Source organism: Euleptes europaea, chromosome 4 (assembly GCF_029931775.1).
Source record: "Euleptes europaea isolate rEulEur1 chromosome 4, rEulEur1.hap1, whole genome shotgun sequence".
Classification (NCBI taxonomy): domain Eukaryota; kingdom Metazoa; phylum Chordata; class Lepidosauria; order Squamata; family Sphaerodactylidae; genus Euleptes; species Euleptes europaea.
This window is the reverse complement of record NC_079315.1, coordinates 94,824,405-94,850,616: the sequence shown is the minus strand read 5'-3', so window position 1 is coordinate 94,850,616 and position 26,212 is coordinate 94,824,405. Positions and strand designations below refer to the sequence as shown.

The 26,212-nt window shown below is 40.1% G+C and overlaps 1 protein-coding gene across 1 annotated transcript in view; it reads left to right on the top strand.

Annotated features, from left to right (window-relative positions):
* IPO11 (importin 11) overlaps window positions 1–26,212 on the top strand; it is a 104,999-nt gene that overhangs the window by 47,429 nt on the left and 31,358 nt on the right. Inside the window, exons 20-25 of the mRNA XM_056848663.1 lie at window positions 2,516–2,631; window positions 4,228–4,304; window positions 12,092–12,171; window positions 13,867–13,947; window positions 19,425–19,520; window positions 25,886–25,999. Of these exons, the coding sequence (XP_056704641.1) occupies window positions 2,516–2,631; window positions 4,228–4,304; window positions 12,092–12,171; window positions 13,867–13,947; window positions 19,425–19,520; window positions 25,886–25,999 (564 nt within the window). The remainder of the gene's footprint in view (window positions 1–2,515; window positions 2,632–4,227; window positions 4,305–12,091; window positions 12,172–13,866; window positions 13,948–19,424; window positions 19,521–25,885; window positions 26,000–26,212) is intronic.

The window sequence follows — 26,212 nt, the reverse complement described above, 5'->3', positions numbered from 1 at the left end:
TACTGGTTCCGTGATAGGAAGGGGACTAAAGGCTCTGATTCTTACATGGAGCTCATAAATGCTTACATTTCCTCAATGACTGTAATCTGATCATAAAGAAAAGTTAACAAGGATTCTTGCTGGTGTAGGACCTCCGAGTCATGGAACTGTAGACTTGAAGGGTTCATCCCTGCTTCACATTACAGCAAGACAACAGACTTCACAGCTACAGCAGCAGTGGCTGAAATACCCAAACCTGAGGAAAGGACTGATTCATTAAGGCAATAATAGTAACTAATGATCTGATTGACTATAAAGGCAGCTTTATATCTCCTGCCCAGCATCTCTGAAGCCACTGATGTGAAGGAACAGTTTGAAAATATATTAGCTCCCCTAATCTGGGTGAGGAGCTGCACCCAAGGGGTAGCCATTCTTGGATGCTGGGCTGTTGCTCAGTAGCCATTTCTGGGGCAGATTTCCCCTCACAATACCCATCTCTGATAAAGTACCACTGTGGAGTGGCACCAAAGGGTAGCCCTTCAGAGGGTGAGTTCTAGAAAATATAGTGGGTGGCAGCATCAGACTCTGGTGGCAGCATCCTGAAAGCCACAGTTCTTGTAGTGCCTCAGGCAGAGAGGAGGCAGGGCTGAGCAGCTGCTTTCCCTCAGCTCTGGCTGAAACTCTCCTCTCTGGTGGCAGCATCAGACTCCTGAAAGCCACAGTTCTTGTAGTGCCTCAGGCAGAGAGGAGGGCAGGGCTGAGCAGCTGCTCTCCCTCAGCTCTGGCTGGAACTCACTTGCCTCTGATAGAATCATATTCATTATAGCAAATTAAATGTACAATTAGTCACATTTAAACAGTAACCTTGAGGCCATGTCTCAGTGGTGGAGCATCGGCTTTCAGAAGGTCCTTGGTTCAATCTGCAGTATCAACAGTTAAGAGGATCAGTTAGTACATAATGTGAATGACCTTTGTTTGAAACCTTGGAGTGCCACTGCCAGTCAAAGTAAACAGTACTGACTTTGGTTCTTGTAGGTTATCCGGGCTGTGTAATTGTGGTCTTGGTATTTTCTTTCCTGACGTTTCACCGCAGCTGTGGCAGGCATCTTCAGAGGAGTACTCTGAAGTAGGAGTACTTCAGAGGAGTACTCCTCTGAAGATGCCTGCCACAGCTGCGGGCGAAACGTCAGGAAAGAAAATACCAAGACCACAATTACACAGCCCGGATAACCTACAAGAACCAATGAACTCTGACCGTGAAAGCCTTCGACAGTACTGACTTTGATAGGCTAATCTTCTGATGCACTGTAAGGCAGCTTCATACGATCCATGATCATATGATAAGATCCAACAAATCCTTGAAAATATATCAGTGTATACAATATCTACAGGAATGCTGTTAATTGTTTTACATTTCCTGGGTCCTCACTTTATTTGTCCTCTAAGACCTGAGTTTGATCCCAACGGAAGTTGGTTTCAGGTAGCCGGCTCAAGGCTGACTCAGCCTTCCATCCTTCCGAGGTCAGTAAAATGAGTACTCAGCTTGCTGTGGGGGTAAAGTGTAGATGACTGGGGAAGGCACTGGCAAACCAACCCATAAACATAGCCTGCCTAGTAAACATCGGGATGCGACGTCACCCCTTGGGTCAGGAATGACCCAGTGCTTGCACAGGTGACCTTTACCTTTACCATTTAAGAACTCAGCCATGAAATTATCCAGCAATAGGTGTGAGACCTGGAATATGTAATATATCATAAAGGATGGGGGGACGTGCCTTGAGCACGCATAGCATACTTCCCTTATGGCTCATTCCCATTATTCTGTTTTCAAGAATTGAGGTTTACATGGGAGGGCTTTCTTAGCAGATTGTGTGGTTTCCTGGCAAGCATATGCCCTTGCAGCTCAGGGAAAGCTGAACACCACAGTTTTTCACCTTGTAAGAGGAAGAATCCTGCATGTGCTCAAAGGCATTTCTTTTCTCTTTATACTTTACCTTAATTTTTCCAGGCTTCCATCAGTGAATCAGAAGAGGGTATTTTAAGAAGAAAGCAAACTCGATGCATTGTAGTAACTTCTGTTCTTGGAGATAATATTCTCTTGCCTCTCATAATATACCATCCTTCCTTATTTCAGTGTCCAGTCTCCTACATTGGAAGAAATGAGGGCTGCTGAGTATAGATTTATACATTTTTGGCCACTTGCTAATTAGACCCCTTTAGGTTTGATGTAGAATCACAGTATGGAGTCTTTGGTGTTCCCTTGCAAAGAGTGAAAGTCATTTAACCAGTCTTTTCCATATCTAGACTTGGATCTTGACAGTATCATAACTTGGCCCTGAGATTCCGGGTTCAAATCCCTATGCAACAGGATCTTAGGAAAAACCCACCTATTTTATTTATTCAGAGTTGCCTGTTTTCTTTTTATAGTGCTTAGTTGCACCATTCTGTTCTGAAACCTTTCAAATTGCAATAACGTATTACTTCCATTCGTAAAAGAAGCAGCAACAAATGTTTATGTGTTTTATTATTTCTTTAGGGCTTAGGAGCAGATAGCAAGAACCTTTATTCTTTCCTACTCCCAGTTATTCAGCTAAGCACTGATGTTTCGCAGCCCCCACATGTATATCTTCTAGAAGATGGATTAGAATTGTGGTAAGCGTGCTTCCTTTTGTGTCACTATCCAGAGGAAAACTAGTTTTTTTAAATTTGGGTTATAAAATACATATGATGAGTTAACCGTGTTCAATTACTCTACTAGCATTACTACTTTTTCCAGTGAACGGGGTGCTAGTTTTTAGATTCAAAGCAGAAGACAAATTAGTTTATGTACATGTCTTTAAAAATAAGTCTTTGATGTATTGCTGGCACATTGAAATAAGTAAAGGTGTCAGACTAGTGGGGTTACTGCACTTTGTAGTCCCAGTGATGTATTAAGAGTTTGAAAATGTTATAAAAAACATCGCTTTAAAAGGGTTTTTGGATACCACGGCTTATAAATGGTTGGAAGACGTCTTCACAGCTAAAGGAGCCAAACAAAGTGCGAACGGTATTTTTTATAACGTTTTCAAACTCTTAATACATCGGTGGGAATACATAGAAAGTGCAAACAGTATTTTTTATAACATTTTAAAACTCTTAATACATCACTGGGAATACAAGTGCTGAAACAGCCTAAGTTTAGTATCCCTGAAAAGAATCGTGAACAAATGTTGTGGCTCTAGTTTTTGCTCCAGAATGATACACTGGTGTTAGTCCTGGGCTTTATACATTTTCCACTGCCCTTAAGAGGTAGGAAGTTTTGTGTTGTTCCTGCCATCCAACATATTGATTTGATATAATCGTTCTTATGGAATTACCAGATCTCATATGTGCATCTATTAATTTTTTTTAGAATAATGTAATGCATAATTTTAGCTTTGTACCCCATCTTTCCACTAAATAAATAGTGTCAGGAGCATGACTGTTTTATGGACCAGTAACTCCTGAACTATATCTTTAAAAAGACAGCTTTGCCTTCAATTTCCTGAGGATAAGCATTGCTGTATCAGTCCAGGAATAGTTTAAGATGAATGCCAGAGACCTTATTAAGAATTTCTTGAACCAGTGGTCTGTGAACCACACCTGGGAAAGCTGTATCCATTCTAGTTGTCATTTGTGCAATAGCGTATATGCCGGCAAAAGTGACATTTTTCAGAGAAAAGGTGAGAAATCTATCACTTCAGTTGAACATTACATATCCATAGTTTCTAGCTGTTGTACAGAGCAAAGGGATTAATGTTTTAGTTAAGAGGCAGAACTATGGTGAACAGAGAGAACAGTGCCTTAAAAAAAAGAAGAGTGAATATGAGGAAGGAACAAAACAGTATAGGAAAGGTTTATGGGATATATTTAAAGCACATTAATTATAGAACAGCATCAGGTATATTGCTTGGTAATATGGTAGTACTTCACCATTGTGCTACCCTTTTACCAGTTTTCTGCCTACCACTTCAGATTTTGTCACTGATTAAAAAAAAAAACCCACTATGAACATCTGAACATTTTAACCTGTTTAAAATATTGTGATAATAAATATGAATGGCAAATTTGGAAACAACTGACTTTGAAAGATGACCAGAGTGGAATGCTCTGATTTATTTGCTTCTGTTGATTTTAGGAAACTTCACCAATGTTAGGCAAAATTGGCCTTAATATTTAGATTAAAGATAAAGGAGTGTGGACTGATGATACTATATTTTTTCCCACTAGGCTAGTAACATTAGAGAATAGTCCCTGCCTTACTCCAGAGCTGCTGCGAATTTTTCAGAACATGTCTGCTCTTCTTGGTGAGTGTCAGTATTATAACCTATGTATGAATTGAAAGCTGACAGGAAGAAAGTAGACTCCTTTGAAATGTGGTGTTGGAGGAGAGTGTTACGGATACCGTGGACTGCCAAAAAAACAAATCAGTGGGTTATAGATCAAATCAAGCCTGAATTGACCCTAGAAGCTAAAATGACTAAACTGAGGCTATTGTATTTTGGTCACATTATGAGAAGGCAAGAGTCACTAGAAAAGTCAGACATGCTAGGAAAAGTTGAGGGCAGCAGGAAAAGAGGAAGACCCAACAAGAGATGGATTGACTCAATAAAGGAAGCCACAGCCCTCAATTTGCAAGATCTGAGCAAGGCTGTCAAAGATAGGACATTTTGGAGGACTTTGATTCATAGGGTCGCCATGAGTCGAAAGCGACTTGACGGCACTTAACACACACACATGAATTGAAAAGCTATGCTTCAGGTTTATGATTTACTTCTTAATAAGAAAAGTGGCTTACTAGTCTTGTTCATCTATGCAGCTCAGGAAGAACCTTGTGATAAAATCAGTCAGAACTAAAAAAAGCTGGTGTGTTTTCAGTAACTTACAGCGACTTGACGGCACCTAACACACACACACAGCTCTTTGTCTTTCACATGTATGTTGATTATTCCTCCTAGTACTTCAATCCAGGGAAAAGTTAGAAGAGCTTAAGTTTCATTTGGATTAAGTGGTTTAAATGTATTGATAAATGTAAAGTGCTTAGTTATGTAACAATATTGTTTGAATTACAGGTTAACTAAAGGATCCCACTATTTTGAATTTTAAAAAGAGAGACCAATCAAGGCACTTTAGGATTTTTATTTTTCAGTTCTAAGATAAAAGTTGGCAAATATTTGTTTTTCATTGACCACATATAATCTTCAGGAAAATTTTGTATTTTGTAGAAGATTTGTGAAGTGCGTATGCCTTTTGCCTTTTGAAAATGTAATTTTCAGTTTTACTTATTTACTGCATTTATATCCTGCCCTTATGGCAGATGCAGCCCAGTCCCCTGTTTGCTCAGCTTCAACAAGGTTGCTATATCATGTGAACATATGAATCTGCATTATACCAAGTCCGACCATTGGTTCATCTACCTTGGTATTGCCCACTGTAACAGGCAATTGCTGTAAGGCAAGGGGAGGAACCATGGCTCAGTGGCAGAGCATCTGTTTGGCATTCAGAAGGTCCCAGTTTCAACCCCTGGCATCTCCAATTAAAAGGACCGGGTCGCAGGTGGTATGAAAGACCTCTGCCTGAGATCCTGGAGAGCCAGGCTGCCAGTCTGAGTAAACAATACTGACCTTGATGGATTGATGGTTTGATTTAATATAAGGCAAGCTTCATGTCTTCAAGGAAAGGTCTTTCTCAGCACCTGCTACTGAGAACCTTTAACTGAAGATATCAGAGATTGAATCTGGAGCTTTCTGCAAGCAAGGTATGTGCTCTGTCCCTGAACCATGGCCATTCCCCGAAAATACAGAGAACCTTCCTTTCAGCCATACCTTGGGATCTAGGACACTGTAAGCCTGCCTCGTCTGCTTTATCCCATCTCTGTTTCTGCAGGTGCAACTGGTGGCCTCTTGGTAATGCTCTCCATATAACAATGGGGAGGGCATGCAGGTAGATACTTTCGGTAACTTTGGAAACTCTGGCCTCCAGAAATATGACAGAGTCTAGGCTTGACAGTAAAGATGTTTTTATTTAGAGTAACATACAGTGGCAGGGAATATGCAGGAAGTTAATAACTGCATCCAGAGACAGCCCTGTTTCTGGCCTGGTTGGGCTCCCAGTGCCGGGTCTGGACTCAACCTGTCCAGGTGTGAATGAGATGAGCCCCCCTCCCCCCAAGAGTCAAAGAGGCCGCAAGATGGGTGGAGCAGGGCTGGGATCCACCTGGCCAGAGCAACACCGTTGGGAAGAAAGGCCAGAATGCCAGCAGCAGCAACAGGAGGGGGGCAGCCCCAGAGCTCCTCACAGAGACGTCCCAGCCAAGAGAAGGCAGTGACATCATCACCTGGTGTCACAGGAGCAGCGCCAGCCAGGAATAGGCCCCAGTTGGCTCCGCCACCTAGGAGCAGGAGGTAGTGCCAGCCCAATCCCTTCTTACAGGAACAAGCGGGGTGACTGGCTTAGGTAGGGATAGGGTGTGGGTGGGACAAGAATGGGGCAGAGGGGTGGACATCCCCCAAGCCCAGGAAGGGACAGCCAACGGGGGCAGTCGGGCAGATGGACGAATAGGTGCCAATAGCCGGGGAAGCCATGCCTCATCCAGGAAGGTTGGAGGGGAAGAACTGGGGAATGATTGGATGGGGTAACTGCCCTTAAAATGGTGGTGCCGGGAACAAGCTGAGGAGGAAGTTGTTGGGCAGTTCAGGGTGTATGCTAGGAATTGAGCACAACATGGAGGGGGAGGAACCAAGTGAAGCAACCCCCTGGCGGTAGCCTCCCTCAAACCAGGGACAGGATGGTGGAGCCCCAGCACATGCCAGTGGCGTGGAAGGAGCCTTGCAAACTGCCTGTTTAAATCTTTTTTTATTTCTTTCATAATTGCACTGTTGTGGATTTTTAGAAATGTTGTTACTCCAGATATGTCAAGGAGATAAAGTCATTTAAATTTTTTTTTCCTTTTTTTTTTTTTTTTTTGAGGTCCTGGATTAACAGAAATTGTGCTTAGCATTTACTGCTGTTTAACATCAGGTTTAACATCAGTGGACTGGTCAACCACAGTTAAGGAGGTGGTGGGAATTTGCTCCCAGGAAGGCAAGGGCCGCGAGGAGGGAACATGAATCTCTGAGACATGGTCCCAGTTTGTTAGCTGTGGTTAACGGAGAGGCAGTGTGTAGTGGTTAAGAGCAGTGGTTTGGAGCAGTGGACTCTGGTCTGGAGAACTGGGTTTGATTCCCCACTCCTCCACATGAAGCCAGCTGGGTGACCTTGGGCTAGTCACACTCTCTCAGCTCCACCTACCTCACAGGGTGTCTGTTGTGGGGAGGGGAAGGTGATTGTAAGCCAGTTTGATTTTTCCATAAGTGGTAAAGAAAGTCGGCATATAAAAACCAACTCTTCTCCTGGCAAGTCAAAGATTTAAGATTTCTCTACTTGAGAAAACTGATTTTTGAAGACTGGGACTTTTGTTGTGAGACTATTGCTATCTGGGAAGGTTTGATTATTTAAGTGTCACTTCTTGTGACTGCATGTTGTAGTGATTGTAGGTTGATTTAAAATGCTCTGCTAACCGATGCCTATAGTACTCCAGCTTGATTTGGCCACTTGTTAGGTGGTACCTGAGAAATTCTATAATGGCAACTGCTCTTTGACTCACTGTTCTAAACAATTTATTTCCATTGGATTCTCCACATAAACCTGTGGTGAGAGAGCCCACTTTAATCCTTGAAATCCTGTCATCTCTCAATAATAATAATGAGAGGAAGAAAAGTTGGAAGCAGGCATCAAAAACATAGGAGCCCAACAGCTAGGGTGGGAATCTGGTCACGTGCTTGTGGAGCACAGCAATTGTGACGTTTGTGGGCACATGTTAGATTAGATTGGATACCTGTTATAGCACACTGCCTTTGTAGGATTTGCAAAAAATAGCACATCTGGAAAGGTTTTTCAGTGAGTAGCTGGTTTTGTGTTAAAATTGGCACAAAAGCTTGAGGTGCTTTCAGCCATTGGGTATGGAATCCAATTAATAGTTTGCTGCAGTTTCTTAATGACCAAACTTAATCATTTGGCTTTCTTAGTAATATGCTACATACTTGTAATTTCATGATTTGTTCTTGTTCTGTTTTAATTTACTCTAATTGTAGGGTTTTGTTTTGCAATAAGCTGTTGTATGATTCTGTCAGCTAGAACCATGTGGCTCTTCAGATGCACCTTGTGATAGCAAATTACATTAATGCACTGAATCTTTGGGAAACCAGATCACGTTAGGTCTGAAATGGAAGGAAATACTTGCTGTCAACATATTGTTTCTAAGTTATTTGGTCAGTTTGTGTTTAATGGATGGTTTGAAGTATACTTGCTGTATGCAATAATTAAGTTTGTTTTACTGACAAGAGCTTCGTTTAAATTGATTGTGTGCTGTCACCGCATCATCTCATTCTGTTGTTTCTGTGCTGTAATTTAAACTCAACACTGTAGTCATTGTTATGCCTCTAGTCAAGTGCTCAAGAACAATGTGTTTGATCATCAACAAACTGACTTTCTTCTGAATATCTGAGTTACAAATTTATGTTAGCATTACTTCTCATTTTAGCTAGATCATATACAAGTTAAAAATTAATAACAAATTCATTCTTAGCTGTCTGGGTTGAGTAAGATGACAGTTCCTTAACTAAAGGAGCAACATATTACCCGAGATGTTTTAACCGTTGTGTGAACAAATTAAATATATTGAGAACTTTGGCAGAAGAGTTCTTAATAGCATTCTGAGGATTAGGGTGTTGTAGGGGTGGGGGTAGGGTACTAATAGCAGTTAGTTCAAGTAACAGGCATTTATTGTTCCTCAGCTCTCCACAGCAGAGGTAGCTGAAGCCAAACAAGTGCCTGAGAAGCTGATAATGCGGTTCCTTCAGTCACCTGGCAAGAGGGATGTGACAGAAAACAGATTGCTAAGGCTCCCTTTTCACATTTCATGAGTGCTTGAAGTTTTTTGTGTCGTTGTAAAAAAAAAAAACACGCTGTCATGACAAAAGAGGACCAGTTTTCTTTTTATATCACTTCCTTCATAGTTCCAAGTGATGGCCTGTGCTGATTTTATAGGTGACAATCCAGAGCTTGCTAAGTGGGGTCACATGGTGGTGGCAGCATCATTTCTGATTTCCTTACCTGTCTGATGCAGGCAATGTTGAGATGAAGGTGATGTCTTGGCTGATTTTTGCCATGCAACATAAAATCCATTTAAAAACAAAATATATATCTATATAAATACAATATAAAATAGTTTATTATTTATTGGGTACATTTTTATCCCTCTGTACTTTTAATAAACCTTAACCAACACAGGTTTATTCTGGGACAGGCGGTCCTCCAGGTATGTGGATCCTAGACTATGAAGGGCTGTACAGGTGATGTCCTTGACCTGAATTCAGAAACTAATAGGCAGCCAGTAAAGCACTTTCAAAATAGGTGTAATGTGCAAATTGCAAGCACTGAAGTTTTCAAATTGGCTTCAAGGACAGTCCTGTTTAACATTAATTGTAGTAGTTCACCTTCAAGGTAATTATGGCAGGGATTAGCATGGCTGTATGGGCAGTGCTGGTTTTTCAGAATCCCAGTGCTACATGGAACAAGACATTCTTAGCAGCTCCATTAGTCTGTTTCTCCAGCAATAATGCTGGATCTAACATTATTCTTACCAAGTCAGAAATATCTACTTCAGTTCTTTATGAATAAGATTGAGTACTGTGGTTCATTGTTTGAAGCTATGAGATCCCTTTCCTTCCAAAGCATTAATACTGGGTAGTAACAGTGTAGCCCTTGGACCAGGTTCAATACTTTGGGTTTATCCTGTGTTCAATTTACTAGGCCATTGACTTCAGTGGAAGGTTCCACTCTTTGTTGTCCAGTTTGACCTTGCACATTTAATCAAAATGTAGTCCTTTAACTCCGTTCTTCTTTCCCACACACCCAGGCGGATCAGTAACTTGGCATCTAGTGTGGTTGGCAGTTGAACAATAGAGCCAATGCCCCAGCCAATAGTAGAAAGGACTAATTATTGGCGTAGTTCAAGTTCCCGAAAGCCAGTATTGCCATTTCCCCCCCAGAATCCCTGTAATTTGACGTTCAAAACCCACTGAACCAATGGGTGGGATCTTGTCAAGTATTTTGCAAGTAAATCCAAAAGGGTGTTTGTTTGTTTGGTCTTTCAATTTTTGATGTACAATTACTTAACATGTGTGTGTGTTAAGTGCCATCAAGTCGTTTCCGACTCATGGTGACCCTATGAATCAGTGTTTTCCAAAGTGTCCTATCCTTAACAGCCTTTCTCAGATCTTGCAAGTTGAGGGCCGTAGCTTCCTTTGTAGAATCAATCCATCTCTTGTTGGGTCTTCCTCTTTTCCTGCTGCCTTCAACTTTTCCTAGCATGATTATCTTTTCCAGTGACTCTTCTCTTCTCATAATTACTTAACATACTGCCATATTAAATTTTTATGTCAAATATAGATGTCGTTGGAAAGGTCATAAGCATTTTTTTTCCAAATGAAGAAACATTATATGGACATAGGATACAGTGAGAAGGAAGGGATACCTCAAATGTACGGTCAACCCCAGGGCCCCTTAATCTTACAAAGGTCCTGGATAAACATATAGATATGAAATACTTCCATTCTTTGCTCCAAGCAAAAGAGTGGAATCAGCTGTGAATTAACTGTAGAGGTGGATTTGCTGCTTTGTCTGCTCAGTGTACTCCAGGGTAGTATACTTTACACTCCAGTTGAGCACATTCTGTGCTTTAAAAGAAAGCTACATTTTGTGTTAGGGTGAGTGGAATTATCTGGCATATACATATAACAAAATATATAGATATTGCTGACTTTGTGTGATTTAACTGACAAGCCTTTCCTCTCTGATGCTAGTTTCTGGGTTTCATACTTCCTGTTTTTTCAGAGATCAACGCTAGAAGCAAACTAAAAATACAAAACAGAACAGCAGTCACAGGTTCTCAGCATGCCAAATGTCCCAGCATCAAAACCTCCTTTTCCCATAGAATTGCTGAATGCACACAGTACTTGTTTTGAAGTTGTACTAGCTGTATTTATCAGCTTGTCAGTTCCAGTCGACCACTTTCTTTAGGTTATTAATGAGGCTTTTAGACGTATTACGTAAAACGGTCTCCAGTAAACATGCCGACCTTGTTGAAATTTCTTTTAAAGGTCTATTTGGATGCGTGGCAAATATAGTTTTGAGAATATTTCTAGTGTCGTTGGTCTTGTATCGGAGGGGCTGTCTATGAAAAGTCATGTGGCCCTGGTTTCAACACCCACACTGTGTTCTAAAGATTGACGTTAGGTGCTTATAATAACATTTGCAAATTAACTGTTATCTGGATGAACTTGCCTTGCCCTATAATGGTGTGTTAATTGGGTCACTTGGATCAGTAGCTCACAACCACCAGGAAAGAGCTGAGTTAAGCAGCCACCGGCTGCTAGATTTGGCAGTATAGGGTTGTTTTGTTAGGATTAACACATGCAAACAGTAGTGCAACTTCATGTCTACTTTCCAGCGGTGGCTGATGAAAGGAGCAATTTTGCAGTGATGCTGCTTGTACATTATAATTGCATACTAGTACTAAAAAAAATTAAGACAGTACCCATGGGATAAATTTAGCATAAGGATATTGGGCTATGCTAGTAAGAGCACGAAGAGGAAACAGTCTTCTGAACTGTAGCTGTAAAGAGTAGCATTATGGCACTTCTTTTATAACATAATTTATACTGTGAATGGATAGAAGTATTTATGTGCTCTTATATCTAGTACCTCAGAGCCTTAGTACTAGAGTGGGTGTGTGCATGTACACATAATGTTTGAGATTCCTGATGAATTTTGGAACGTATCACTCAAGTGTTCAGAGTACAAGCACCCGGATCTGTAAAAAATTTTTTTGGTATGAACATAAATCATGCATAAGTAAGGGATTCTAGAATAATTATAAGACAAAAAACAATACGTAAAAATGGTGTGTAAAATGTCTTCCATTGCCATGTTTATTAATAGTGTTTTAGATTGTGACAAAGTCCTTGAAATTATCTGATATTTCTTTTCATAGAGTTAAGTTCAGAAAACCTCAGAACCTGCTTTAAGATCATCAATGGCTATATCTTTTTGTCTCCTTTGGAATTTCTTCAGGTATGTGTTAGGTTCATTATGATAACATTCTGTGAAACCTTGTAAGCACTTCTTGCAGCTGCCAACTCTTTATTGAGGCAGGGGTGGGAACCTGAGCCCTGCTCTTAGAGGCAGTCTTCAGAGTGAGAAGAACTGGGAATTGGGCTTACCTTGCATTCGGAGAGTGTGTGATTATGATGTGATGTGAGATCGGTTGCCTGAGGGTGTCAACATTAACCCAGCATGCATACTGCTAACTTTAGTCATATTTAGCTGTCATCGGCTGAGAACTAATTTCATATATATACTCTTTAACAGTGATAGGGCAGAGATTTCCAATCATACCTTCTTCCTAGGCAGCAGGTCCTGCTTTATGCTACTCTTTAATAAGGTATTGATCATCACGTGATCTCCAAACAAAAAAATAAAAATTGCCAGCAGGGGGGCTATCTACAGACACTACCCCAACATTTGTCTTTCTTGCCCATCTCAGAGTTAAGATAGTTACATTGTGTATTTATAACTACCTCCATGGCATGTTATATACAAGCTATGTATTTAGTGGGTTTAGTTGATATGCTGGTAGCAGTTATTATAATACTTTTAAAAAAATGTATTGTGTGCTTGAGACCGTGAGATTGAAAGCAAGTAAATCTGTATTTTAAAGGCAGTCTTCCCAAGCCCAATTCTGTTCATTGCATCAAAGTGGTTTCTTACTGAATATTAGAATAGTGGAAAGTGATAGTACTACTATTGTGTACAAATTTAGAATAGCTCCTCACCTAGAATAGTGAGAACGGTTGCTGTTAACTCCATATCATAACTGTACAAGATACCACTGTTGATGTTTCTTAAATATATTGGAAATAACTGTAAACATCATCTGCTTTCTCAGTAATTATTCATATAACATTCAAGTGATTTAACTGATTTGTCTTTTTTCACCCTAATGTGTACTTCATGAAAAAGTGAGGAAAAATAATCAGGTGTCTAATTTTTCTCTTGGAAGAGATCTCATGGAAGGGAGAGGAAAAGACAATAATCGTGTCACTTGGTCCAAGTATTTCAGGCCCAGCTGCATAGGAGCAGTTAATTCTTAGCACAGAATTTTTTGGCACAGATATATCAGGCCAATATAAGAAGAAAAAACATAAGTCCATTCTCTTAAAGAATAACCAACATTTATTTGCCACCGTTAAATGTAAGAACTACAGTAGTAGGGTTCTCCTTCTTCAAGGGGGCTCATATTCTGTCCCACACATCCAGTTTCTCCCAACTCTTGGAGAACAGCAGTATGTGATCAATACTATTTATAGTATTGCTTTTAAAATGGATTTTAATGCTTATGTCAGTTCAATAAATGCATAATTCTGATTGTGCCGTATACTAAAGAAAATGGCAGACTGGAAAAGGCACAGGAAAAGACAACAAAAATGTCTCTTCAGGCTCCTGCTGTACTATACAAAAGAAATTAGAGATTGCTCATAAAACTAAGTTTGATGTCTCCTTAAAATTGAAAAGGACCACATACAGCTGATTGAGACAAGTATGGGGTGCATTTCTGTTGACAGGGTTATGTTTTAGTTATTAATTTATATGTCAGACTTGTTAAACATTATTAGTTACTTGTACTTCAGTAAGAACTAAAGCGTAAACTGAGTTGATTTCAAAAATATATATTTTGTATGTTTTGATCTGAGCTAATTTTAACTTTAGGTCAATGCCACTGACCTCTGCAAATCGTTTTGTGAGATCTTGAAAGACATAACCACGGAGGGTCAAGTTCAAGTACTGAAGGTATTGTATGTTTATAGATGGTTAATGTTGTTTGTACTTTGCATCCAGCAAGAAGCTGATTTGGCTTGTAAGAGTTAGATTTTAATTGTGTTTATTGTCATGCGTTCTATTGTCCGGATGGTGTTTTAGATTTTCTTCCTTTATTTAGGAATTTCCATCCTAATTGATTATTTTTTTAAACCTCGCAAAATAAAGTCGGCGGCAAAACATTCCAATAAAATTAAACGTAAAAAGCCCAGTCACAAAGATCATAAGTCATATTTTAATATCCTTAATAATAAAGGCAGAAAAATAAATGCTGAAATAATAAGCAGTTTTAAAACAAAACAAACAAGCAAACCAGAATAAAATGCTGCAGTGTATAAATAGGGTGAATGATACACAGCGAGCCATCGGTGAAGGCCTGGAACGAGAAAAATGTCTTCCCTTGTTGACGGAAAAACAGTTTCGATGACAAATACATGTGAGGAGGACGTTCCAGAGCCCTGTTTCTGATGGCTTCACACCTCACTTCTGAAAACGAGGGCAGTTTCATATGGGTGAGTTTGTTGAAAAGAAATATATAGGTAGGGCTTGCACGCTATTGAATGTCTGTCAGATAGAGTGTTCTCTGCTAAGTACACAGTTGTGTGCCTTCTCTCTCCATCTTTCTAAATGTCACCTGGGGGCCGCTTAGGGAAGATCGTATTCAATAATACAGCTACAAACAATCTCCAAATCTGCACTTGAATTTGAAAAACCAGAGCAAGAAGAAAACAGACTTTTGATGTCTGTTTGTGCTAAGGGAGAGAGGAAAGAATGGAATGGGGGGTCATGGGGTATCACAGACAAAAGTAGAAATTAAATTAATTGATAATAAAAACTTGCTTGCAAAGAAGGGATAGAAGGGAAGAAGGGAAGAGAAATTATAGAAACAGGGAATAGGGTTGAGTGTGTAGATGGGTGAGGGATATTCATTGTGATATGAGTTTTGTTTATCAGGGTACAAAATTTTGTTGAAAGGCAGATTCCATGTATTTGTAGTAAGCAGAAGTGTTTGATCCAGACAACTCTACAGATGCTACCTAACTATAAATACAGAATTCTTTTCACAAAATATGTAAATATGCTGATTGTATCCTAGAAACAGTTGCCACTTCAGCCTACTTGAGACAAAACAACTATTGCTGAAAGCTGTTTTCTGTTGCTGTGGGATCTAAATTTGAAAGCCTTTTTAGTGTATGTGTTTTCTGGAAAACCAGAAGAAGATGATGTACAAATTAATGTAGATATTGGACTAAACAAAGCATTGTTTGCAAGATTGATAGTTTTACTGTGGTCTCTTACCATGATAATTATTAAGTCTTTGTTGTGACATGCATTATTAATAATAAATGGAATATAGCATAATTATTCAGGTTAAAGTCTGCAAGCAACTAATTTTTTTTCAAAAAGCAGTGACAGCAGTCATTACATTTATGGCTTTTTTGTCTGTGGAAAGACGAAGATATAATTCCGTTTTTGTGTCATTCACTATGAAACTGGAAGGAAAGCATAATTTCTTGTTTGTATTTAATTGTAACTTGTATTGGAGGTTATCCTTCATATTACTCCAGTTACTCCCATTTTCTCTCACTTTGGGGAAATGAACATCTGTATTAGGTTACAGTAGTCCCTTGTGCAAGCACCGGGTCATTACTGACCCATGGGGTGACGTCACATCCTGACGTTTACTAGGCAGACTATGTACACCATTGCCTTCCCCAGTCATCTACACTTTACCCCCAGCAAGCTGGGTACTCATTTTACCTACCTAGAAGGATGGAAGGCTGAGTCAACCTTGAACCAGGATGGAAGGATGGAAGGCTGAGTCAACCTGAAACCGATTTTAGCTAAACCGAAATAACAGTTTCTGGTCCTACTCAGACATGTCTCAAAATGCCTTGGTTCCATCTGGTCATTTAATAGATGCTGTAGCTTAGATTGTATGAAACATGCAAGTGGAGTGGAGATTGTAAGGTGTGGCTTTCCTGCCTCCTGCTGCAGCCCCCCGATCCCCCCATTTTGTTCCTGGGTGTCAGCTAATGCTCATGAACAGAGGATGGGGCAAAGTGGGAATTGCAGTGGGAGGGGAAATCAGAAGAAATCCCACCCACCCAACAATAGAAAGGCCCTTCCATTGTTGGAAAGAACTGGTTTTCTGCAAGGCCTCCTCAATAGTCACTTTCCACAGTTTTCCTTGGCAATAGTTAATGTTAGATTTGCCCCCTCCTAATTTCATGTGAAGAATGCCTTCACAGTTTTCCTTCCCACTTTAACTGCTGTCCTTATCCATTTAGAGGATTTATATGCAAAATTCTGGAACCTACTGAACAACCATATATCAAGTAATCTATAAACTAATACAAAACACTTTATTAAAAACATCCCCTCAATCCCTGCAGATTATGCATATCTAAAAAGAAAAACTTAGAACCACTCTGGAGAGAGTGGAGAGGTTGTCTTCCTCACTGCTATAGAGAGTCAATTCCTAAAACTAAGTTAAACCAAACAAAAAAAATATTTTGTTAGATATCAGCAGGTATGTGAAGCTTTTATCTTTCAAGTATATAGATCCCAGGCCATGAAGGGCATTAAATATTAACACTAGCACCTTGAATTGAACCTGGTATCAAACTGCATTGCAATTACTATAGCTACACAAACTGAGTATGCTCTTGGTTCCCGGTTAGTCAAAGGTATGCAGTAGTCAAGTTTGGAGGCTACTGTTATGTGGATCGGCATGGTAAGATAAATTATGTTTACAAGACTTAAGAGACTTGGAACAAGATGGCAATAGCAACAAACTGTTTAACAAAATGTAGGTCTTGATACAGTAAAATCTCAAAATTCTTTCCCTATGTTGAAAGACATCATAATATCATTGGTCTTAAAGGTGTCCTCTGATATCACCTGACTTCCTTATCATTATCTTCTCCAACTTGTCTGGATTCAACTTCAGTTTTTCCATCGTCATCCTCTTAACACAGCTTGAAAAAAGTGATTAAACACACAGATAGCAGCTCCTTGTTGCTTTGTTAAAGAAATACAGGGCTGGGTATCATCACCATATTGCTAGTTACAGATTTATCCAGTGGATGCACATCGATGACCAAAATTGGAGAAAAGTTTGAGAAAACTTGTATTTGTTTGTTTTAAACATTTGTAACTGGGGTAGGAAGGTAACATTCTTAGCTAAAAGTGTGGGAGAATAAATAAATCTTAAATAAAGAAATCACCTGGTGCCAGAATGACAGCAGATCTAGTGCTAGGTAAGCATCCCAGAGGAGGGCATTCAGAAGCTCCTAGTTCCCAGCCACATAAACTTGAAAGAAGAAGAAAGGCACAGCAGGGCTTCAGATAGTGATATCAGTGAACTCCAGAGGAATTATTTCCAATTACCACCTTCTGCAATATTCTACAAAGGAAGACTCAAAACCACTGAAGGGCTAGCCCTGTCATTTCCATATAGTGTAATAGTATATAATTATCCACCATGTTGAAAGCGACAGCTTTAATAAAATTAATATGGAGACATTGCCTCTGTCCATCTCCAGACGTAGAACCTGGGCTGTGGAGGCTGTCTCTGTTCCATAACCCAGACTGAAGTCAGATTGAAAAGGGTCAACGGAAAAGTCATGAAAGCCTGGAGTTGCTGTGCTACCTTGTCCCAAAATAGAAGCTTTGAAATGGGCCTAAAATTGTCCAGATCCTCCTCATTTTCCTCAATTGACTTCTTCAGTAAGGGGTGGATTGAAATGGGCCTAAAATTGGCCACATCCTCCTTTTTATCCTCGGTTGACTTCTTCACAAGTGGTGGATTGCAGCCTCTTTGAGAGCTGAAGGAAATTCATTCTCTTCTAGAGAGGTTTTAATTATTTTATCTAGCAGCTTCCCTCATGCATGATGACAGGATTTAACAAGTCACAATCCAATTTGCGAGTGGTGGCCTTCATAGTACAACGTAACCTGTCTTCCTCTGAGCCACCAACCCAATCAACTCTCTCTAGCGAGACCAGTTCCACCAGGCCTGTGGTTGAGTGCAGCAACGGTGTGTAGAATACCTGGCCTCCCTGCCTCTCTGCGTTTTTTCCTGTTCCGACTTATGGAGTTTAAGTGGGGTCCTGACTGCTTTTCCTCAGCCTCACTGCGAACCTGTGTGTGCTAATAATAGGCGCCAATTGGTTTTATTGTCAGAATTTTATTGTTTTTAATCTATTTTATATTATGTGTTTTGGGTTGTATTTAAAGGGATGTTAGCCGCTCTGAGCCCAGCCTTGGTCAGGAGAGAGAGTGGGATACAAATTTAATAAAATAAAATAAAAACGATCCATACCATTGGGACATATGTGCATCACACACCCCTCACATAGCTTCTGAATTTACAATTAGACTCATTTGTAAGTACTGAAAATCCATCAGAGTTTGTCTGTGTGCACACTGGAATGTGGCAGCACTGCTTTTCTGGAGCTGAAGGGCTAGGTTCGTTTGCAGTTCGCATATAAAGCACCGAACGGGGGCGGGGGGGGGGAAGACTAATAATTTCTTCAAGGAAGTCTGTCATGTTTATCAAACAGAATTATACCAAGAAGTGTGCGAGCTAGTAGATGACTAAATTCGCCATTAGTTAGATACATATTACAAGAAGTATGTGGAAGTATCTTTAGAGGAGGAGGAAGAAGAGTTGGTTTTTATAAGCTGACTTTCCCTACCTTTTAAGGAGAATCAAACCAGCTTACAATCTCCTTCCCTTCCTCTCCCAACACCTTGTGAGGTAGGTGGGGCTGAGAGAGTTCTGAGAGAACTGTGACTGGCCCAAGGTCACTCAGCTGGCTTCATGTGTAGGAGTGGGGAAATCAACCTGATTAACCAGGTTAGAGTCCACCGCTCTTAACCACTACACCACGCTGAAGAAAAAACAGCAGGCTTGCTTTATTTCCCCCCCTAAAGTAGTATAGACTTATGGAACTATAAAGGATAAATTGGTTGGTGGTTTAATTGTGTTAATTAATTGTGTTAATGGTGTGGTAATTATTACATCTGATGAACTCCATTGGTGTTCATTTCTTTGCCAGTTACAAAACAATACAGCCGGCTCAAGGTTGACTCAGCCTTCCATCCTTCCGAGGTCGGTCAAATGAGTACCCAGCTTGCTGGGGGTAAAGGGAAGATGACTGGGGAAGGCACTGGCAAACCACCCCGTAAACAAAGTCTGCCTTGGAAATGTCGGGATGTGACTTCACCCCATGGGTCAGGAATGACCCGGTTCTTGCACAGGGGACCTTTACCTTTACATGTACAGTGTAGCTTTCTAAGCACAGTCACAGGGAAACATGACCATGTGCACATGTACAAGAGCGTTATGTAATGTTTTAAAAGTTCTTTTAAAAAATCAGGAATATTAAATAAAGACGTTACCTTAAGTGCTTTTCAGATAAAACCTGTCCCCTTGTTTTCAGGTTGTAGAAAACGTTCTCAAAGTGAATCCAATATTGGGCCCTGACCTATTTCAGCCTCTCCTGCCATCTGTGTTTCGGGGAATTATAAGTGGAGAAGTAAGAATTCTTTAACCTTATTATATTCCTTTGTTGCGTATTTTTATCTGCATTTTTAAAAAATATATTCACGTATAGAACAGTAGGATGTCATCAAATATATTTCTGGTAAAAATTACATCCATCCATTTGTCTTCTATTATATGTAACCATTTGCCAAAATCCTTTTCACTGAATACCACAAATTGAGTTTGGGTGTTTAGGACAGGCTGTAATGTGATTTAAGCGCTTTGCAGATTAAAGTCATACCAGTACAAGTGACCCTTCCAGAGTTAAATAAAGAACAGAATGCACATTAAATGTGATCAGTCATATTATTTTATGTTTTCTGTAGTACTTATAATAACAGTTCTTTTTATTTAATTCTCAGAATAATATTGTGAGAAAGGTTATGGTAAGAAATAGATTTTTTTCCTCACTCTGATCTTTAAGTGTCAGTTTCTAACCTGATACTTCAGCTACTCTGGACAGCAGTGAAATGTTCCTGACACTAGAGATATAAATATATTTTATGTTTGATATAATGGACATAAGTAGCATAGTGTTCATTTGGGGTTGGATCCTGTGATCTGTTAGTGCAGGAATCAGGGATTCTTCTGCTTCTACTTGCTGCCCCTGTCTTAATAAATCACTACCCTGCCCGCTCTGTATGCACCCAAGAGGCAGTGGGAATCAGTGTGTGTGTGTGTGTGTGAGAGAGAGAGAGAGAGTTTCTGCCATCACTCAAACATGTCTGCTCTTCAGCCTTCCTCTGAGTGTTTTGAGTCACTGAAAGGGGGCTGCCTTTGTGTGTGGGTAAGTGATTACTCCCTTCCCTTTCCCTGGCCTGCTAACTCTGTAGGCCAGTCAGGTGATTGGTCCATGGGTAGATGAACAATTAGGGTTTTGGGTAAGAACTTTGGTCACAGTATGAGATCTTTAAAAAAGAAAAAAACCTCTGTTCAACTAACATACATCTCTATTAACTAGGAGCACAAAAGCACAGAAATAAAAAATATAGCACAGGGGTTGCAGAAAACTAGGGGGGAAACCAAAACAGACTAGCTAAGTTCCGCAAGTTACTGGCTTTACCTTGACGTTGCTTTTAGAGCAACGGGCACAAGAAAAACTGGAATGTTGAAACGGAGCATGACCGATGCAGACTTCCCTCAGTTTCTCTCAGTTCTTGGGTCTTGCCTTGTGCACCATGCACACAGCATGCTGAACTTTTTAATTCTTTGCCTCCTAGCTGGGAGGGGCACTGTTTGACCAATCCTGTAATGGGCTGAGACGTGAGATATAGAGCTGCTGCCGCCAGACCAGGCCCTTCAGTTTGAGCAGTTATGCATGGTTTAAAGATTGTCTTAACTCTGGCAATCCTATTTCTTGACCCAAATATCTACTTATTTGGCAATGGGTCTTACCTTTACCCTGGATTGCCTTGTGAGTCTCATTTCTGGCCCAGTCTCAACCTCGCTTCTTCCTCCATGTATCTTAACTTCTGGTCTGATCCCAATTTTGGTTCTACTGTGCCTTATAGACCTGTTGCTTAATTATAATCAGGAACACATGAAGCTGCCTTATACTGAAACAGAGCCTTGGTCCATCAAAGTCAGTATTGTTTACTCAGACTGACCTTGGGTCTCCAGGGTGTCAGGTAGAAGTCTTTCACGTCACCTACTGCCATATCCTTTAACTGAAGATGAAGGATTGAAATGGAACCTTCTGCATGCCAAGCAGATGCTCTACCACTGAGCCACAGCCCCTCCCCGATACAGCTGCCCTACAGCTGCCTGATTTCTGTGGCCTGGCCAGAGGATCCCCTTCTGATTACCCCTTCTTTAGAATTCTTGCAGCTGGCCAAAGAACATGAGGTGGAAGTAATTATGCAAAGAATACCCGAGCTTCCATAATTTCTCCATACAAAGTTGGTCTTCAGTTAGATTAGGTACCAGATTTAACAGGAATATCTCGGGTTTACATGGGATATCTATCTCCATTCCAGCAGCTAAGCATTTCACTATTTCAGACCAAAATGATATAGCTCTCACTTTCCACCACATGTGTATAAAATCTGCTTGTTTTCTATCACAGTACCGATAGCTGTCAGAGCTTCCATAATTTCTGTGACTCTCCCCAGAAGCACTAGAAACGGCTAGTAAAGATAAATGTGCTATTACAAGACAAATGTTCTGTTACAGTTTTCTACCCTAAACCAGTGTTATTTGTTAGCAGCGTAGAGATTGAACAGCAAGGCCTGCAAGCAGGGTGTCTTGCCCACACTCCTCCTTATCTCCATTCTGTGTGATGTTAGTTGGAAAATGTTTGCAAATTAGTATGTAAAATATTCTACAGATAGCTTTGGTTAAAGTTCTGCGCTTCAGGTCTGAAAAGACTGTTTACTCAGGCCTGTGTTCGTAAGTCTCATGGTACTAAAGAATACCCCCTCAACACAGCAGCTCCCAACTTGTGATCTGAATTAGATACTGGCAACTTATGATGAAGCACTTCTTTGAGCCTCTGGCTGAAATTCCTTTTAAGAAATTCATCTTCAAAAATGTTTTTTGTTTCACTTGTGTATACATTAAGAGGTGTGAGTACTGACATCTTATCCACTGATAAAGATTTATGAATTTTCCACCAGGCCTGCTTAGCATCTCCATGCCCAAGTGTTAATTCAATGTTTCATAGGACATTGGAAGTGGTTCTGCAAACCCGCCCAAAAACTGGACGTCCAAAGCGTTCTCAAATTTTACATGGGTAGAATGCTGTGACTAAGGCAAAACATTACCCAAGTTGTGCCATTTAAGCAGTGGCCCACTGGGGGAAAATATCAAAGCTTACATTGTCCGAATGATTGCCTTCTTGTTTTTTAGTGAGCATTAGATAAGATCCCACTTTCAGTGTTGCTGAAGTCAGTGACTTTAGCAGCTTTTGGGAGGTCGGTTCTTGCATGAGACATCTGAAGGTACAGGTGGCATCTACATGCACATTCTGTAGGCAATACAAGGGGAACTTTTCCTCTTCCTTTATGCAGCATTTGGCAAAAGAAGATTCTTATATGCAGCTATAAACTGAATGGAATCCCTCATGTATGACTCTGCTTTTGTACATCTTAGACATTTTGTACATTTTAGAAAACTGCCCTCTGGAGAGACATTTTGTCTTGACGTCATTCTCAGAAAGAAGCCCCACATAGCTTAATATCTTTGCTTTGACCACACTAGGAGGAGGTAAACAGAACGTAAGAGGGGTGGCATGGTTTGTTCTCCATTGCATTTCTCTGTTGCTTCTTTCTCTTTGTGTTATAGCACTTGCCATGTTCTTCTTACCAGTTTTGAACCAGGGGTTGAAGGGCATGGTTCAGTCTGGTGAATGCATGCACGAATCTTTGAAACATGTCTGCTGATAAACTCTCAGCCAACCTTATGTATGTATATGCTGTCAAGTCGCAGCCAACTTATGGCGACCCCAGCCAGGAGGCTTTCAAGACAAACAAGAAGCAGAGGCTGTTTGCCATTGTCTTCTTCTGCATAGTCTTCTTTGGTGATCTATCTAAGCACTGACTCAGCTTAGCTTCTGAGATCTAACAAGATAGGGCTATACCATACCATTCCACATCCCCCCCAGCCAACCTTATAAAGTGGTTATTCAAAGTTCACCCTACTGTTCTACTCTCCTTCTATCCCCCCATGATCCACACGGCCTCGCCTCTGTAGTGTTTTTTACCAGTCTGAAAAGTTGCATCATGGTGCTGTCGGTTGTCTCTTGCAACCCTTGAAGCTCAGGAAAGACGACCATAGTAGTATCATGGCACTCCTCCTAATCAGTTTCCTTATTTCTGGTCTCAAGAGTTGCACAGAAAAGATGTTGTTCAGTGTTGCTTTGTACCATTTATACCCTTACGCAGAAAGGGTATCGCCTTGTCGGATAGAAAGCGCTATTGTGTGAGTTGGCCTAAGCAATTGTTTCTTGCCCAGGCAGGCAGTTATCTATTTTTCTTGAATTCTCTGTATGCTACATCTTCATAATTCATCTTAATATCAATTTTGAAATCTCTTATGAAAAGAAGAATACTTTTTGTTGCCCCAGAAGTTCAGACCAGAACCAACAGGTTGAAATTAAATCAAAAGAGTTTCGGTCTAGATGTTAGGAAGAATTTTCTAACAGTTAGAGCGGTTCCTCAGTGGAACAGGCTTCCTTCCTTGGAGGTTTTTAAGCAGAGGCTGGATGGCCATCTGTCAGCAATGCTGATTCTATGACCTTAGGCAGATCATGAGAAGGAGGGCATCTTGGCCATCTTCTGGGCATGGAGTAGAGGTCACTGGGTGTGTGTGGGGGAGGTAGTTGTGAATTTCCTGCATTGTGCAGGGGGTTGGACTAGATGACCCTGGTGGTCCCTTCCATCTCTATGATTCAGGGGGTGTGGGGGGGAGGTAGTTGTGAATTTCTTGCATTGTGCAGGGGGTTGGACTAGATGACCCTTGTGGTCCCTTCCAACTCTATGATTCTATGTTCTTGCATAATAATTTAACCAAATAATCTTCTTTTTGAAGTTACATTTTTTGGGGGGGCAGGAGTCTAAGTACTCAATAGAAGGTATGTTCTCTGGATCCCTACTTTGACACACATACTATACTGTAAATTATATATTATCTCATGCTTGGTGGAAAGGCGTTCTTCATCCTCCAGGAAGCATATACCCTTGGGAATGATTGCCTTAGAGTCAGCAGAGATTTTAGCCCTTCCTAGAATGCTAAGGGAAGAACTTTGTGGAGGATGACAAATGACCTTTTCATCTTCCTCACCCACCCCCAGCTGTGAAGTATGAAAAACAGGAAATCACAATTCTCATTGAGTGGTGTTTATTTTTTTAAGTCCTAGAACCAAGATGATGTCTTCACAGAAAATTCACTAGATTACTTGTCTGAAACTTCATGTCAAATAATGTAATATATTTGTTTCACTGTCCACCCAGGTTTTCAAGTGGAGCAGCACCATCCTTTTCTTGTTTTGGAGCATGAAAGGGCCTTTTTTCTGGCCTCTTGAATTATTTCATAGCCCTTTTTTGTTTTAGGTTTTCTTGCTTCAAAGTCTGCAGATAGCCAGTAGTTGACAATGGGAAGTGTTAAAATAACATAATTTAACACATGGATCCATCTTTTTTTACCACCCTGTTATGACACTTTACTATACTGTTCCATAAAATCTTTGCACTGAAGAGTGTTACCGCTGAGAATAGCAACAATGACCTGTTTGGTACAGGATTAATAGCACTTTTTTAAACGAAACAAAAAGTCTTGTAAATTAGATAGGAATAGTTGTGCTGAAGCTTTCTGTTAGATCATCTAGATCTCCAAAAAGGAGACACAAGAGAATAATGCGCATTTAGGCGGTAACTGTTGTTTACTCACACATATCAGTGGTGAAAGTTATTTCCTTATGCAAACCCATTCGTTTTTCGTAGCTTATGATTTTGACTTCTTCCAGTCAGTGGTGCTGTTGTATAAATATTGTACTCTGGAAGTGAATTGAGTACTTGCTTTTGCATGGAATTTGAAAATTCGGAATGCGCTTTTCAAACTCTGTATGAGATGCAAATTTACTAGCTTATTATGATTTGCCTCCCAATCAAATGACATGTTTCCGTGAAAGCCAATGAAATAGTATATTGAATAATAACCAAAAGTTCCAGGTGTTGCTGCTGACTTTTGTCAGCCAATCTTTAAACTGTTTATAGAGCCAAAGCTAATGGAACTCTCTTTTATGTGATTTTTCCCATTCATAGATCTGTTTAAACACATAACAATAAATCAGACACAGTATGTAGGCAAAATGATTAGGTATATTTAGGACTTAGCTCAGCTGTATTAAACTAACCTTGAATATTCTGTAAGCTTAAGTCTGAATGTTTTTTGTGTATTGTGGATAACTGTGGAACAGCCATGTTCGATCAAGTCAATTGTAGTACCTTTGTGGTGTGATGGTTTTCTCTGCCCCAAATTTTCAACACTGTCTGAGCTTTCACATGCTATAGCAGGGGATGGAGTTTCCCTGCCGAGATGAATGGAACAGGCTGGCTGCCTAGCATCACAGGGCATAGTTTGTATTGTTACATTTACTTTACATTCCTTTATGTTGTAGCTTACAATTATTCTGAAGGATTCCTATAGCTGAAAACTGATTGGCTGAAAATTGGTGCACTATTTGTTTAAAATAGGAATTAATGTGACTATAACCAATGCTGATGTTTGTGTGTTTATAGAGAGTGATTAATTTTCTTATTTTCTTGAATGTATAGAATCATGCTCAATGTTGTATTATTTTACCATGCTTATATTTTCCACCTGATAGGAAAAACTGAGTTGAATTGCTTTCATTTTCAGAGGTACCCGGTTGTAATGTCGTCTTACCTGGGAATCATTGGTAGAGTCTTGTTGCAAAATAAAAGTTTTTTCTTGTTGCTTCTGAACCAGATGGCGTGTGAATTTGGGCAAGAGGTAAGATTTCATGTTTAGTTATTTATATTTATAGTACCTTTTGTTTATTTTAAATAATTATGCCTCGTACTCTCAGCAGACAGTATGTTAGGAACAAAGATTCTCTGTTGCTAATGGTACTAATTTTGTGAGCAGAATATTTCGTGTGTACTTTGTTTGGAAAACTAGAAGTGCTGGTTAATTAGCCATGTTACAATTCAAGTTTACATTTGG